General features: G+C 37.2%; 1 protein-coding gene across 11 annotated transcripts in view; it reads left to right on the forward strand.

Moving 5' to 3' along the window:
• Positions 1–17937, forward strand: part of camk2b1 (calcium/calmodulin-dependent protein kinase (CaM kinase) II beta 1) — a 99744-nt gene that overhangs the window by 56461 nt on the left and 25346 nt on the right. For 7 of the 11 annotated variants that reach the window (XM_083904782.1, XM_083904787.1, XM_083904790.1 and 4 more), the window contains exons 13-14: positions 11374–11448; positions 17281–17318. In XM_083904782.1, coding sequence (XP_083760908.1) covers positions 11374–11448; positions 17281–17318 — 113 coding nt within the window. The remainder of the gene's footprint in view (positions 1–11373; positions 11449–17280; positions 17319–17937) is intronic. The other 4 variants (XM_083904786.1, XM_083904783.1, XM_083904788.1 and 1 more) reach the window with 1 other exon arrangement.

Here is a 17937-nt window from a genome sequence, read left to right on the forward strand (position 1 = left end):
CATACATGCCTCAGTTGATGGTGAAATCACGTCACTGTTCCCCTCTGGTCGGAGCAGTACTAGCATGCCACCGATGGCAGCTAGAGAGGGACCTCGTTTTCAGGCACAGCAGCGCTTTGGAACCTGGACAACCGGCAGGAGGAAGAGGTAAACACACACACACGTGCCTACATTAGATAAATTAGTGCAGTAAGATTTTTCAGTTATGACCAAATGAGGCTGCGTGTGAAGGTTGGTTGTACTGTGTGTACTGTAGTGTTAATATACAAAGTGTATATTGGGTAAGACATGGATGTACATTGAGATATAAAGAGACAGAAACAGTTATAGCGGTACTTTCTGCCATGGTCGGTCGCTGCTGGCTGTGGTAAGTTTGTTTGTGTGCCGGAGTCTCCGTGTCGGCACAGCCGCGGGCGGGCAGACGGCGCCGCTGCCTGGTGTGGCGTGATAAATCAGCGAAAATCTAAATTACTCAGAAAAACTCGTGAAAATCAAGGATGCACACCTTCGGGCCATGCTCAACCCATATCCAAAGTCTTAGGGCGATTTGTAATTGCAATCAAGCTTAGCTTGGGTTAGCTTTTATTATTGAAACATTTAGAGTTTTATTGTGGAAGGTAAGAAGACTGAACGGAAGAAGAAGAGCTATGCGCGCTGCTTTTGTTGACGGAGTAAAATGTTTTTTTCCGACTGATCGATGTTATAAAAAATATATTCACGTTCCAATTAATCGCACAAAATACGACCCCGGTGTGTAATGGTATTTAGTTGTTGTTTTATGTGTTTAATCTGTTTGTGTACCTTGTGTTTGCGTGTATGTGCGACTACTGCTGCCTTTCTTGGCCAGAGAGAGTTTTAATCTCAATCTGAAAAACCATTAATAGTTGTAGTATCAGTAGAGGTTTTATTATACTACAACTATCAGTTATAGTGTGCAGGCGAGTAGTGCAAGTACTGAAAAACATTTTTTTAAATTACACTTTATATTCCTTGCCCTGATACATAATTATTATTGATCTCTCTTTATTTTCAGGGCAGCAAAAGGACTCCAGTACCATGAGTGCTTCAATAAAGATGTCATATTACTCCCAAATCCAAATTGGGAAGTAGCATGCAAACATCAGTCAAAACAACACCTGCATGACTTGGGACATATACTCAATGCATTTGAATTTCAAAAGGCTTGGGACCACAACACAGTCCTGGAACAAATCCGTGATGGTTTTGGTGAAAGAATACCAAAAGATGTCAGGTAAATGCAAAATAAAAATATATTTGATAAAACTTGTGTGACCATATAAAAACTAAGAACATTTGAAAACTTTAGAATTGTATTATGAGGGTACATATTCTAGGAACATATGGGTATTAGTGAGTTATTGAAATATTATATTTCTATTAGTTTTTCAATTTGTCTTAATATTGCTGGGTGATATAAAATGAATTAATCTCATGGTCAGATTATTTATATATTAATATACATTGTATTATTTGTATATGTAAAATTACTATTTGCATTTTTCATGATTTCATGATTGTATAAAGTGTTATTAAACACTTGAGAAACATGATAGATTTGTATGCAAAAATATTACAATAATGTGCTTTGATGCAATTAGCAATAATTTTGATTAAATGTCCATCCCTGGGTCTTACACATTTAAAGTTGACACTAAAAAAATAATTTTATGAAGACAATGAGTTTACTTATTTTATTTTGCTTAAAACAATGCAATAAACAAATATAATATAAAATAAATGGAACAAAACTCTATCATATTGTTACATATTGTAACCACTAATGTAGTTATTAAGAATTTATTGTTGACAACCGACATTCTCTTAATAGCCTCCAGTGTCTTATGGCCCCCAAATGTTTCATTATTGTATGTCATCTAAAACACAAAAACATGCATAACACAAATAATTTTTAGAAATATCATTGGCAAGCATTCACAATGAGCCTATGCACCTCATGTTTGTAAAGGCTCTTATTGTTATTGTGTCTTTTGTTTGTATCTTTAGATTTCATTCTGTTTAGATAGTTGTTTAAATTTGCATTCATTTCTAAGTAACATTTAAGGAGACAATCCTTTTGTCCAGTTTTGCATTTGTGTTTATGCATATTACCTTGTTCTATCTATACATTAATGCAATATCCACTAGGGAAAAGCTTAGTCAGGATGTAACAGTTTACTGAATAAAATGCTGCATATAGTTTAATTACCCTAATCCTTAAAAGTGGGTGGTATGCATTGCCTACATCCATAAACCAATTTGTTGGACTTCCTGCATGTTTTTAGTTAGGCCAAATAAAGTCTAAACCAAGTTTGAGTTTCCTATATTCGAGGATTATATAAATAAGGACGATAGCCCACGTAGCAGTTTGGACAAAAACGTAACTTTTTTTGGCTGATGGCTGAAAACAAAAATCCTTTTGTCTTTAACAGAATATCATGGACAACAGTGAAAATGAAGACAGTCCAGTATCCCACTACACAACCAGAGCCATGTCAAGGCTGGACCCTTCCACTACAGCTGTTAGTAGGAACACCACCCAGGATGATAACCAGGACATTTGCATTGACCTCAATACAGGTGTTCAGGAAATCTCTGCTCAGCACAACACCAGCAGACACCTGAGAAGTGGTGAGGTAATCTTCTCAGAGGTCAGTACTGCCACCAGGGCTAGAACTGCTTGCCCAAGGATGATGATGGATGATGACTGCCTCACCGGAGAAAGTAGCCAAGACAGCGACTCCCATGCAATCAGTAGCCACAACTCCACCTACAGTAACATCTCCATCCACAGCCACACTCCCACCATTCACACTCATCTAGGGATTATAATAGAGGATGACAGCTTCACGAGCACAAGCAATCAAGAGAGTGGCTCCCATGCAATCATATTATATATTATTATTATTATTATAACATTGTATTTTATTATTATAGCATTATTATAGCATTATTATATTATATATGTTATTTTAGCCCACAATAGCCAGTTCTGTAACTGCATTGCCTTAGGTCCTGTATAGCTCAATGAGTGTTTTACACTTTAAGCATGGCCCTAACACAATTTTTAGCCATTTATTCCTCCCCCACGCCACACTAGTAACAAATACAGGCCTGTACTGTACCCACTAAATACACTAAAATAATTAGGTGAGATTAGTAACGTCTCAATAATCAATCATCTGTTTCTTGGTAATTTTAACTAATTGGAGCATATGGAGTTTATTTCTTCTGCAATATGGTAAAACAAATATAGGGCTCAACATGATCAACATAACAAAAGAAAATGTGCGAATGAGCACATGGATCAACTCCTATATGATTAGTGATAAGAACATATTTAAATTTTCCAAAGGACACATTGAGAATGTCACACTAATAAAACCATACACTTCCCCGATCACCTCCAAATGGTGTGAGTGATCAGATCTCATTAGGTCTGGGGTGCATCACACATTTAATTGGTGGTGTCCACTCCTGAGCAGATCACCCGACACATTTTAATGGGACGGTGAACAGGGCCATTAATATGATCCACTGAATCATATTGTCTTTTTGTCTTTACAGTGCTTCAGAATGTCCAAAAAACATTCGGAGTCAAAAAATAATCCTAGAGCTTGCAGAAAAAATAAACACCAACCAGCAATGCAAGTTCAATATAAATCGTTCAGCGGTGCTCGATGGAGCAATACGGGGCTTCAAACGTTCGTCCTATAATCCAAGCTCCATGATGTCCATCAAGTTCTCAGACGACTTGGGAAGACATGAAGAGGCTATTGATTTAGGTGGTTGGAGGTTGGAGCAGATTTTCCAACATTTACCCGAAAGTCCAAACATTACCCTGATACACCATCATTTAGAGAAAAGTATTTATTGAATACATTAGTGTATTGATAGTTCTCACAGTCTCCTGAGGTTGGTGTCATTGTTGGTGTCCACATGACCTTTTCTTTAGTGCCAGTACCAACTGAAACATTCACTGATATTGCAAATGATTATATCTACAGACCGACTTGTCACGTGTTGGTTTTCCACAAATAAAATGTAACTAATTATTTTTGGTATTATACTCTTTTATACAGATTGCTTGAAAGACTGAAAACACTTGGGGTTCTGCAAAAAGTTCACCCAGATAGTTTTCGCCCTCTGTTCTGCCATCAGCCATCCCCACTCACAGCTGACAAAATGGATGACCTGTTCACCATTCACCTGGCCACAGAAGGGAGCAACAAGAGATTGGCTGAGGAGGTTGTTGTTCCCTTCTGGAGGGACTACTTTCAGGATTCTGAAGGTATATGTCAATATGGCTTTAAATTGTTAAAGGGAAACGATTTATTAACTTTTTTTTAGGCAGGCTTAACACATCCCTGAATTGGATTGAGGTGTTAACGCTTACTGTCTGTTAGCCACAAACAGTAAGTGGAGTTTAATACTTTACAGGGGCCCTTAAAGTGTGTGTGCATTATGTGTATGTTCTGGATCCAGGCAGTTTCTGTTTTCAAGTGACTTATTCATTAAAAGTAAATTAAAAAGGACCAACTTTCTACATTTAATAGCTTAACATACAGAGTCCTCCCACCAACAAAGATGTGTTGTTGAAAGTTGCATTTGATTAAATTTATTTGAAAATGTTTCATTCTAGCTTAAGTTTTTGTTTATTATACATTCATTTAACTGAATAAGTCTAGTAATAACTTGTTTTTTTTCTAAAGATGAAGAAGGAGCAATAAAACTCCATATTTAATCATGACTTTGTATTCTGTTATCGCAAAGGGCAGTATAGCAGCTATATATAGCTAGTTAGAGACTATGCCTGGTTATTAAGTTTGTTCCAGTTTTTACACTGAGGTATGGCTTTTGAAAAATGTTAACTTTTTATTGTAAAAAAAAAAAAAGGTCTTTTGTTAAAGTGGGATAATGGCTAGCTGTCTATTGTCAGAAATGAATGGACCTCTACTGAGAGTTCAAGATTCCCCGTCGTCCATTCATTCCTGATACTGTGATAATGGGAACCTAGTCAGCCATATCCCTCAAATATGGTTATTTTATGGTTTCATGTTGTCTACAAAGTCAGTGAGTTCACATTAGTACACACATTTCAAAAGCTTACAGACCACGTTTTACAAAGGTGGAAAGTTAAGGGTTTACTCTAGTTTATGTAATTGAGTAGACTAATACGTTGTTGAACAATTAAGCTGTCACTTGGAAAGTTTAAAAGGTTTTAAATAAAAAGGCTTTGACACAAAAAGCTGTTGCATTATGCAGTTTTGGCAAAACAAAAATCATGCTCTGTTATACACATCCAAATAGTAACAATTCAAAGCACATTGAATTATAAGAAAAAGTTAAAGAGGATGCTTTTGTGTTGTAAATCTGGTAGAAGGATAGTTGCGACCTAACCATACAAGTACTCGGTAGCTTCAAACTATATTCAAGGTAAGGCTTTAAACAGATTCTGAAATTTCTGAGGTTTGTATTTCTTAAATGTTATTGGATCACTGGGAATGGTGCTCTTGAAGGAAATTCAAAAGGCTAGAAAATAAATCTATACCGTGATTTCCATCATTTTGTAGTGGGGCAACATTCTGTTGAATTGTATTCACAGTTGTCACATTTATCATTATATCAATGGGTGGAATCACAACATTGTTTCTTGTTTGAAACCCAGGCAAAGGACCTTCTTCATCAATACCAAAATAGTTATCTACCTCAAAAATGGCATCTATAGCTGGGTCATGTGTCCCTATGTTGCTGACGACACCGGAGTACCACAGTTGAACAGGAGTCTGCCCCCCTTGTGTGGAAAGGCCATGATTGTTCCACTGATTTCTAAATTCAGCAGCTGCCCTTTGAATTCTTGGCATATATATATATAGTGGAGGCAAAATTCATTGATTTAGTTCATTCATTCATTTAGTTCATTTAGTGAATCTAGAATACCCTGCTCCTCCATGAAGTTAAAAATGCCAACAAAGTGTCTTGATACCACTCGATTGAGCTCTGCCCATAGTCTTTCAATTCTTTGGTTGCGTACGGATGACGGGAAGGTCTTCCTCTTACATTAAATGTTTTTTGCCGGAAGGCGTTCCGCTCAATTGTTTTTTACCGCTCACATTAAATGTTTTTTACCGCTCACATTAAATGTTTTTTACCTCACACATTAAATGTTTTTTACCTCACACATTAAATGTTTTACCGCTCACATTAAATGTTTTTACCTCATACATTAAATGTGTTTTACCTCAAACATTAAATGTTTTACCGCTCACATTAAATGTTTTTTACCTCACATTAAATGTTTTACCGCTCACATTAAATGTTTTACTGCTCACATTAAATGTTTTTTACCACTTACATTAAATGTTTTTTACCTCACACATTAAATGTTTTTACCGCTCACATTAAATGTTTTTTACCGCTCACATTAAATGTTTTTTACCTCATACATTAAATGTGTTTTACCTCAAACATTAAATGTTTTACCTCAAACATTAAATGTTTTACCGCTCATATTAGATGTTTTTTACCTCACACATTAAATGTTTTACCGCTCACATTAAATGTTTTTTACCTCACACATTAAATGTTTTACCGCTCACATTAAATGTTTTTACCGCTTACATTAAATGTTTTTTACCTCACACATTATATGTTTTACCTCAGATTAAATATTTTTTACCTCACACATTAAATGTTTTTTACCTCACACATTAAATGATTTTTACCTCACACATTAAATGTTTTACCGCTCACATTAAATGTTTTTACCTCATACATTAAATGTGTTTTACCTTAAACATTAAATGTTTTACCTCACATTAAATGTTTTTTACCTCACACATTAAATGTTTTACCTCACATTAAAATTATTTTTACCTCACACATTAAATGTTTTACCGCTCACATTAAATGTTTTTTACCTCAAATATTAAATGTTTTACCACTCACATTAAAATGTTTTACCTCACATTAAATGTTTTTTACCTCACACATTAAATGTTTTACCTCACATTAAATGTTTTTTACCTCACACATTAAATGTTTTTACCTCACACATTAAATGTTTTACCTCACATTAAATGTTTTTTTTACCTCACACATTAAATGTTTTACCGCTCACATTAAATGTTTTACCTCACATTAAATGTTTTTTACCTCGAATATTAAATGTTTTACCTCACACTAAATGTTTTTTAATTCACATTAAATGTTTTACCTCACATTAAATGTTCTTCCTCACACATTAAATGTTTTTTACCTCACACATTAAATGTTTTTACCTCACACATTAAATGTTTTACCGCTCACATTAAATGTTTTACCGCTCACATTAAATGTTTTTTACCTCACATTAAATGTTTTACCGCTCACATTAAATGTTTTACTGCTCACATTAAATGTTTTTTACCACTTACATTAAATGTTTTTTACCTCACACATTAAATGTTTTTACCGCTCACATTAAATGTTTTTTACCGCTCACATTAAATGTTTTTTACCTCATACATTAAATGTGTTTTACCTCAAACATTAAATGTTTTACCTCAAACATTAAATGTTTTACCGCTCATATTAGATGTTTTTTACCTCACACATTAAATGTTTTACCGCTCACATTAAATGTTTTTTACCTCACACATTAAATGTTTTACCGCTCACATTAAATGTTTTTACCGCTTACATTAAATGTTTTTTACCTCACACATTATATGTAAAAAAGGAATTATGGCCTACACGGCCCCTCATACAATTAGCTGCTCACACATCGCTCGTGCGTAAAGATGGCAGGATATTAAACACTTTGACTCATGTTTAATTTTTAGATTTTATTCTCACTATTAATGAATGCAGAAGTGCGCCGCGGCTGACATTTCCAACTTTACGCCTGCTTTTACTGACATGAATACTGAACACAGGGAGACGATCAGGGGCTTGTTAGAAAGCTCTGTAGCTCTAATTTCACCAGCAGAAAGTAAAGAAATCCAAAAACATGATATTTAATTGCGCACATGCCCTGCGCTGGTTTACATGCGGGACAATTAAAATAAATTATTATAAACCATTTATTCACCCAGAAGCCACCCATCGCGCACTGTGCCAGCCTCCAGCCTGTTCCCACCATGCTGTTAGTCATAATGAATGAGTCATAATGAACCAGACCACCTTGCCATGATGTTAGTTAGCTGCATTTGCGCATCACATATGATTTGAACATTGATGAATGAAAATGTTTCCTATTAACATAAACAAATTCATCCTGTGATGGCACTTTTATAGCAATGTGTGTGCAGTCAATAGCTCCGATTACATGAGGGAAACCGGCTCTCGCTGAAAATTGCGCTTTAATGTTGGCCTGTTTAACAGCATTGTATGGGAGTTTGATGAACCTGGATGGCATTCGGAGCTGGCATGGCTCGGCTCAGGGTTGACTGGCACACTCCTGACCGATATCGGCTTATGAGCCAATTATCATCGTTTGCAAGTAAATCCTTGCGTTCCCTAAATACTCACTCACATCGGATTGCACCATTTGAAGGTGTTAATTGTTCATAAGTGTGTCTCTGATGCGACATCATTCTCATGACTACTTGTTTTCACATTATTAACAGTTTCCCAACATCACCACTAGGTGTCGCCAAAGGAACAATAGCTGGAGAAATGTGCGTACGCCAGCCATGAAGTTGGTGGGCACCGCACATTTCCACGATCATTTCACGTTTCATACATCTGAATGTGAGTGTGGAAAAGGACGTACGCCACGTTTTTGTGCGTACGCAACCTTTGTACATGAGGCCCCTGGACTGTGTGTAATGAGTAAGTACTGTATATTCTCATTATGTATATGATGAATTATATTTTATCATTGTATCAGTGGTACAGAGGTGGATCTGTTTGCCTCTACATGCTGATCTAATATCATATGGGCTTGTATTACACGGTTAAGTGAAGGTTAAATGCAGAAAACATTTGTCTGGAGAACACCTTTTTGTTTATACAGATAAAAAAAAAAGAGTGCCTGATGAAAGTTAAAGTGATATTTCTGTTTCTTATAATCGGGAAGTGTGGTTGTATCAGGCATTGACACATAATCAACTGATTCTTGAAACTTTGACAAAAACATGTCCCAAGTTAATAACATTTTCATGAATAAATATAATCAACATCATAATCAGGGAGTCCTTTGCACATATGTAAGGTTCTTGTATAGGTCTATTTTTAATTTTTTATTAATTTAATGATTATATAGGAGATGATCATTTCAACTTGATAAAAAAAAAAGTTATAAAGAAGTTATAATTGAATTTAACAATATATTTACCACATTAAAGAGTACATTGTAATATGTATTAAAAACTACAAACAGTGAGTTTTGAAAATATTTACTATTATTTTGTGGTTGCTCAAAATGTGTCGCACATATTCGTCACCATCGTCCGATATTTATAAAAAGCAATAAAATCAGGTAACTAAAAGGTCAACCACATTCCTGAGGACCCCATGTTCAAACCTTCAGCTCTACTGCATTCTTCAAGGTCCCTCAAGCTCCTGTAGGTTTGCTAGTTTCTCTTAAACTTGTTGATATTTTTGGACACTGCTACTGTCACAGCCATAACATGTAATCACTGTCTCTGTTGTATAAAAAATATGAGATTAGATTATGAGATAAATATAAACTTTTTAAGAAGAGGTCTGAAGTAGCTAGCAACAGAGGGGAAACAAGATGGCTAATGTGAACTCATGATAATCATGTGAAAGAGTAGGTTTTTGTCACCACCATCAGGTTTTCTTAACCTGATGGTGGTGCTCTGCACTTCCAATAACTAAAGCCAAATGAAAATGGCATGACAACATTTAACCAAATCTAACATTCACTGTAATTCCCACCAGTTTCATAGTCATTACACTCAACTCTAACTGTTATTAATGATAGCCTGTTGCTAATTGAACCTACAGCATATGTTTCTTATTGAATGTTTGCCACAGTGCTCACAATTATTGTTATCTGTTCTTCACGTCCAATATACAGTTTACAGTTACAGTTACATATAATTAATTATTTTATGAGTAGATGACAGTTTAAGATGATGTCAGTGATACATTGTACATTATTCTTACTGGTAATGACTACTGCTATTTACTAGGATGATTTGATATTTGACAATATGGAGATTTCACAATACTCAGGATTGTTATATTTTTGACCAAATAGTTAAATAAAGTTGTGAAGCAAGAAGCCATGAACTTGGTGGTATAAAATTTTGAAATGAATGTTGAAATGAGGCCACTGTCACCACCGTCAGATTAGTGTCGCCACCGTCAGTTCTAAAATCACCGTCGTCAGTGGGAGTTTTATTTGTTTTAAATGACTATGCTTACAATATGTTTCTTCAGTACTGTTGATATATTAAAGTAATAGTCTCTTTTAATACAAAATATGATTTTAAAGAAAAAAATAACTTTTTTTCTATTTAGGCTTAAAGTAAAGGAGTACACGTGAAACAGTATAAAACATTTACATAAGTGAATAGAATGCCAGATAAAGATTTAAAAACTCTAAATACATATTAGACCAAATGAATTAGAAATAATTTTCTTTATATTGTGACTCACGGTGTTGACAAAAACAAAATAATAACTGGAAAAACGCCTATTTTATGAAAAAAATAAAAATAAAATTAGGAGGTTGCACTGGTACTTTGCTGAACAGCCAAGACCTTGATCTCTATTGAGATACCTTCACATTTTGTAATATAAGTATTTTTTTTTTTTTTTCAAAATTAAAACCTGTTTTAGCCAAATTCCCAAGAATCAGTGAATTAATAAGAATTAATGTTGACCTTACATTGTGGGAAACCAGTCTGAGACATGGAGGGTCACTGTCACTGAAAACATGGCTGTCAAACACCAATCACTCAATGTTAAAGTTTAACGCTGCTTTATCATCCTGTCAATTTGTTAAGTTTTTACAAAGCGACACACACTTGAATTTCGATCAAAAAAGGCTGTGTCTGGAGCATATTATTGAGATTTGGTGAGCCTTGTTTTTCCATCTGCCTCATACAACCACTCCACTGTCAGATATTTGATTTGCTGTCCCCTCTATCAGAGCAGCAGATTTATATGTGACAGTGATTGTGTCATAATCAAAGTATATTCATGTATTAATCCCACCTAAACTAATGAGCCACTCTTCTACCTACCTACTTCCTGTTGTGTCCCACTTTCACTCCCCCGCCTGCTTTTTTTTTTCTAAATGTCCTAATACTTACACTTTCTTGTTCATTTTCACATCTTCTTCTCTTTCCTTATAACTCCATTGTGTCTTGTGTGACTGGATGTTGGACTCTTTAACAGTGGGCAGCAGACAGACCACCGCTCCAGCCTCTGTCACTGCAGCTGCCAGCACCACCGCTGGCCTGGTGGAACAAGGTAGCATGGTGGCTCACCAGGGCATGCTAGCTCTCTCCTCTTTCCCTTCTCCATCCTTGTGTTTTACTCTTTATTTGTCTTCTGTCTTTCCTCTTTCACCGCCCTCCCTCCTCCCTCAGCATGGGAACTCCAGAGCATGGTGACTGAAGTCATTTGCTCACTGCACCACCCATCAACCCATCAGCAGCAGCATTAGCTATGCTTTCATCAGGCTTTAATATAGCTAATAATCAATGACGAAAGATGTTGAGTTAACACTTTATATGACCAATGTACTTCTGATGCTATTCTTTATTGAGAAAGTGGAAACACCAATGTTTTGTCAAACATTGTGTTCTATGAGGTGATGTTTCATATTGTTCCATTGTCCTGTAATAATGCGCGATGAAAGCCCAGCTACTGCTGTCATTTTCCATGTTAGCCCAGCTGTCACCTCTTGTCTTAGATCTGAAAAGAGTGACCTGTCACTCCTCTGACATCACCGCTGACCCATCTTCATCTTTCAGAGCATGGCCCTGACCCAGCAGAGTTGCTACCCTGTCTTTCTCTTTCTTTTTTCTCCCCACTCTTTTCCTTCCACTTCTTCTCTTTCACGTAACCATTCCATTTTCCTCCACATCCTTGACTTGGGTCTGTCATTGTTACTGTTGTCTCTTGGCTCACCGTATGCATCTATCCCACTCTTTCTCTTTCCACCATGATTTCATATCTCACAGTTTCCCTATCTTACTCCTCTTTACCTTTCTGGTCTTTTCTGTGTCTGACGATGACTGAAAGTTCACCTCTGTCACTTTGAAGGATGGAACTGTTGGGCAGCTGTTGGTCGGTGAATGCTGCATGAGGCTGCATCCACTGCTACACTTGAGGCATGGTGAACACTGTGGAACATGCTAAATTGGGCTGGTTCTCATGAAGTTGAAATGCTCAAAGCAGTGGCTTTATCTGTTTATCCCATAGTAGCTCTCTGATTGAGCTGTAGTATCCGTTCAGGTCATCTGCTGTAATCAGCTGACAGCCATCTGACTGTCTCCAGTCACAGTCACTTTCACCAAGGCGGTCCATTTAAATAACACTCTTCTCTGACTCATTTCTTGCTACACCAGTGCTGCCTCACACTGTTGCCACAGTCCCAGCCTCCACTTTCTAGCTCATAGTTCGACAGGTTGAAAAGTTTGAAATTCTTCTTGTATAATGCTTCCTTGTCCTACATCAGTGCCAAGTCTAACTGCTTTTCCATCTTTTCCATTTTGCAAAATGACTGAATTAAATTTCCACTGGTCAAATTTGCACAAATGACACAACAATTTTTTAGCATTTCTGACCACTGTGTTAGAAACAAGCAGGAACTAGCACATTATGATGATTTTAGACGATTCAAAATAAAAAAAAACAACAACAACACTTGTGGGGTGAAACACTGGCCGTCCGATTACAGTATGAACTTTTTGTTTTTAATACCGAACATTAGCTGACACAGAGCAATATGGTTATCCCTTAAGTATGTTTTACTTGCCTTTGGTTTGGTCAGAGAAATATCCTGTGTGCTACATTCTTGGCTGCATTCAGCTTCTCTTTCTCTGAAAATAATGAGCTGCTGATGATAAATAATGATCATTTAAAATGTTTAAATCACAGATGTTTAGAGTCACACAATTTTGTCACAAAATTTACAACTTACTTGAATATCTTGTTTTTTACATACTTTACACTTCTATTGTGATGTGGCGCAGGATGAGGGGAATGTTTATCAGAAATGTGAGGATGTTGGCTTACTGCAAGTATTTGAAAATGTTCCTGCACTACAGGAGCATAAAAGGGTCAGATATTCAGTCTGTCAACTTGCAGTGAATTCTGATTGCTTGAAACCACCATTCTGATTGCTTGAAACTGACGCTGCAGCATGTCAGTGTGATATCCAGAGTTCTACTGGATGAATCACCATGGAGCTCAGGTTAAGTGTAAGAACAGTAGATTGTGAAGTTTTTTTGGATGCCAATCATCTTACTTCTATAGATAAATGACACAGAGCTCCTCATGGCAGTCTTGCCTTCAGATAAGAATAAAGTAACAGTAGCAGTGTCCTTGTTTCTGTGTCCCACTGGGCCTCTGCAGTCCTGCTGTTGCCCTCAGCCTCCACCAGGCTCTAATCAAATATTTATAGTAGGCCTCCTCTCTCATTAGACTCACTCACTGACTTTCTAGAGTCATTGCTCTACCTTGCATATTAATACACAGACAGTCACAATCACCATCTACTGGAACCTTCTCCAATCCTCATGCAGGAATAGTTTAATGTGCCTGAGTTTGATTTCAGAGGGCACCATATCCTTCATGAGTCCATGCCCATTCTTGCTTTGCTCTTGCAGTATTGCACCATGCATGTATTAGGGGATATTAGATACTTGTTTCAATCTGTTCCTCCTCTCTTCTTGCTTCATTTGTAATTTGTGGAAAGGTAAGGAGCACCCACTGCTTCTTCACCTTTCATTTGAATTAAACTACCCTTTTTTCGGGTTTCCACAGAGATTTCATCCTCGCCAGTGGATTATAAGCTGTTTTAGAAACCTTTAGCTTTTACGCCTTCCTTTGATGTAACAAATGTCACAGTAAAATACCCTTATCACCTCCAGTCCCTTTCTTCTCAGTATCCAAGTGAATGTGACACGGCCACATTTCTCTTCCTCTAAAGTAACCAGCCTTCATGACCAGGCACAAGATATCATCCATGTTCATTCATTCTAATCTCACATCATGGTGTTTGCTGAATATGCAGTCCTAAACAACATTGCTGAAGTAAAAAGAAAGCTAGGACAAAAAGGTCACACACTGAAATGCCTCGACCTCTGTTCTACAAGAAGAGATCATCACAAAGTTTAAATCCTGTCATGGATCATGTTTGAAAAGGGATATGAGAATTTCTGAAAGGACCTACATTATGTCACATGTTTTTACAGAGACGAAAAGAGAGAGAGAAAGTGAAGAAGAACGAAAGAAAAAATCCCAGGCTGCCAGAAATAGTGTTTTCTATAATGAGGCTGGCAGCTGATGTGATAGCATCTGATTAGATTTAAAAGGTTCCAGTAAGCATTATCAATGGACTTGAAATAGGAGGTGATAGCAGGTACTGTTGTTTATGATGTATTAATATTTCTATGGAACAGACACGTTTCTGCCTAGTCATAATATAGAAAGGATGTTTTCACATGACATCACATGATTGAATTCTTTGTTAACTTTGTAGTCTTGAGTCTCTGTAACATGAGAAATTATAGCCCTATAAATAATATAACAAACACCTTCATATTTAGGAACATTAAGTAGTGGTTACCTGCAATCATAATGATATCAAATATGTGTCATCTTTAAAGACTTAAAGGGATATTTCACCGTTGAGAAGATGGATATCTATTAAAACTAGGTCATCTATGTAGTATAAATGTTAAATAATATTTGAAGCAAGTGCCTTCTTGGCTGAGAAAAGCAGAAAAATGTATTTATCGCTTATGTACACGAATGACAACAACTCCCAGAATAAACTCCCAGAGTTCACACTGCCATTGTCACTCCGAGAGAAACAGATGCGTCCATGAGCAGACAGCGTGAGGTGTCTAAAAGACACAAATCCTAGAGGGGAAAAGCCTTAGTTGGCGGATACATTAAAGATCTGCAGGTTACACAGGATTGTTCTCTATTGTGCTAAATTATACCGGGACATGCAGTAAAAACAAGGAAAAGACAAGCAGTAAGTTCCCATTATTTGCCGGTCAGAGATTCCGAGCAGTGCTGAAGTTTGAAAGCTTAGCTATGCTAAGCTTGTTTGGAGTGTTGTAGAAGATATCGAAGACAACCTGGGCTCTGGCTACACTCGGTCAGAGCTGCTAGCAAGAGCCCGTGACGGCACAAAAAAGTTCTCCAGGTACCCAGTTCCGGCCGCGGGCACCGCCAAAAAGCAGGCATTTTCCCTCGCAGCCATATGAGTTTGAAAACTACATTCTGTCATTTTCTTCTCAGTTTACAAGGCCAAATTAAAGAACCAGAGCTGGTGATAACTTTTAGCAAAGATGGCGGACACTGTGTTTACATTCTGGGAATGAAGTCTCGTCCCCCTGTGGGTGAGTCTAAAAAGTGCAGAACTAGAGTTGTAGTTTCAACACTGAAACTAAGCGGAGCCTACCAACGCCTCAAATGACGCGTTTTGCGTCATTTGAGGCGTTGGTAGGATCCGCTTGGAAAATGGAGAACAGACTTTTTTCAGCTCAGTGAAAAACTGAGGGAGGGAAGCACATTTTTTAAAAAATATTACTGCTTTTCTAGCAACACAAAGCCACATGCAAATCAGTGAAGTATTCCTTTAAGCTTAAAGACTGTGTCAAAAGAACCCAGTTTCATTTATCTTGTATTTTAAAAGCTTGTCAAATATACCGTATATGCTCTCTTTAAATTAGACCAAACTTTGCCATAAATACAACCACTTAGAAATCAAAATAACTTCTCTGTTTTTGATGTCCAGGAGGCAGATAACATGGGTAATCCCCCAAATTGGGAAATGCAAAATGTATGTCTTTAAGTCTTTTCTGGAGTTAAACAGCATAATTCTAGTAAGTATGTTGGTGATGATATCATCCTTTAAATAGTACTGTTGCCTCATGGTCAGAAGGTCACTGGTACAAATAACAGTTTGACCAATTGTGGACTTTGAATGTGTATGGGTTCTCTCTGGGTACTCTGTGGTTTCTCCCACAGTCAAAAAACATGCAGAGGTTAAGTTGACACTCTAAATTGGCTGTAGTGTATAGTGTAACCATTGAGAGTGAATGGTTGTTTGCCTCTGAATGTTTTCCCTGCAGTGGACTGTCTAGGCCTGTCCAGGGACTATCTCAGCTGGGATTGGCTCCAGGCCTTAGTGATCTCATTTGGAGGATAAAACAGTAGAGAACTTTTAATTGCTAAAAAAAGCAGTGCAGTCATGGAAAAAGCCCTGCAGTCGTAGTTTCCAGTGTTGTAAAGGGTTACACTCACATTATCATCCTTCCCATCCTCATAAGCCTTCATTAGAGCAGACTGGAGTCTAATCCACATTAAGACCCTACAGACTTCTTTGAGGCAAGGCTTAAAGTCTGCTTTATGGCAGCCATCTTTGTTTCTCTTTTAACTGCCATGGAGGAAACTTGGAACATGAATCTATGTGCAGCAATGAACAGTGACAAAGCAGTGGACTGTAACGACAAAGCAGTTATGCTATGTGCTGTGTGTGTCAAAATATGGTGAGTGGATTCTGAGGATCAGATTCAATCCACGTACAACTAGCTTCAGTGCAGAATATGCTGAACTTTCTTAGAGCCGTAACAGCTCTTCAGAATCATCATCATCATCACTTTAATTCAATGACTTCTATACTGTGATAGCATGTTGAGCTTGGTTCTGTATTGGTTTCTGGCAGAGATGTCATTGTTAGCAGGTAATTAGCCTGTACAACATCATTATAAGGAACAACAAATCTGGACCCAACTTCATTTGGTCTCACGACTGACTTGGCCAAATTCACCATTCGTGTCCATTCAAGCAATTGAGCAAAATCCTCACACAGGTTTAAATAAACGTACGTTTATTGAGATTAAACAAAGTACAACTTTACTGGAAGTACATGCTGGGGAAACTGAGTGTGGTGTTTACAGAGCTGCATTTCAAACAACTGTACTCTGTGAAAAGTCAAATATACAGTAGATCTGTGAAGGCTCGAGCACAGGTTACACTCTGAGCATCACTGTTGCGTTACTTTGATGTTTCTACTAATCCCTTGTCTCTGACGCTGTATTTTTTGTCTAATTGCAGCAGCCAAGACTTTGCTCAACAAAAAGGCAGACGTTAAGGTAAGGCTCATCACAGTGTTCCTCTTTTTCTTTGTACAAAGAAAGGGTAAAGGGTACAAACACCTGCCTCCTTCCTCAGCTCTTTTGTGACTCCTTCTGGCTAATCTCACTCTTTTCCTCTTGAGCACTCATTTACTCACAGTCAAATGTGTGGTTTTGTCATGAATGTGGTGTCTGTCATGATTTTGCCTGTAGTGTGAGTGAAGATTGTGTATGTGTGCTTGTGTCAGTGTATATGCTGCTTGGCAGTGCACAAACCTCAAGTAGCACATTCATCTGAAAGCACCCTTTATTTTCTTTTGCTATTATTCAGCTATATTATTAGATATTATTAGATATTATGATTGCCACCTCTCCATCTCCATTATTAAGTCTAACTATCTGTCGGTCATCATTGGTTTTAGCATCATTTCCTCTCATCCCTTCATTTCTGCATCCTCCTCCTCATCTAGTGCTTCCTCTTCCTGCTCACCCCATCTGGTCTTTAACCCTGCATTCCCGTTCATCCTTCAATGAAGATCTTTCACCATCCCACACTTGTCCACAGTGGTGTTCATGAAGACCAGCATGTTTGCCTCTTAGCACTGTGTGTTACCTTTGGTAGAGCTTTGTGCATGTG

Source organism: Microchirus variegatus (assembly GCF_963457635.1).
Source record: "Microchirus variegatus genome assembly, chromosome: 18".
In the NCBI taxonomy this organism is placed as follows: Eukaryota; Metazoa; Chordata; class Actinopteri; order Pleuronectiformes; family Soleidae; genus Microchirus; species Microchirus variegatus.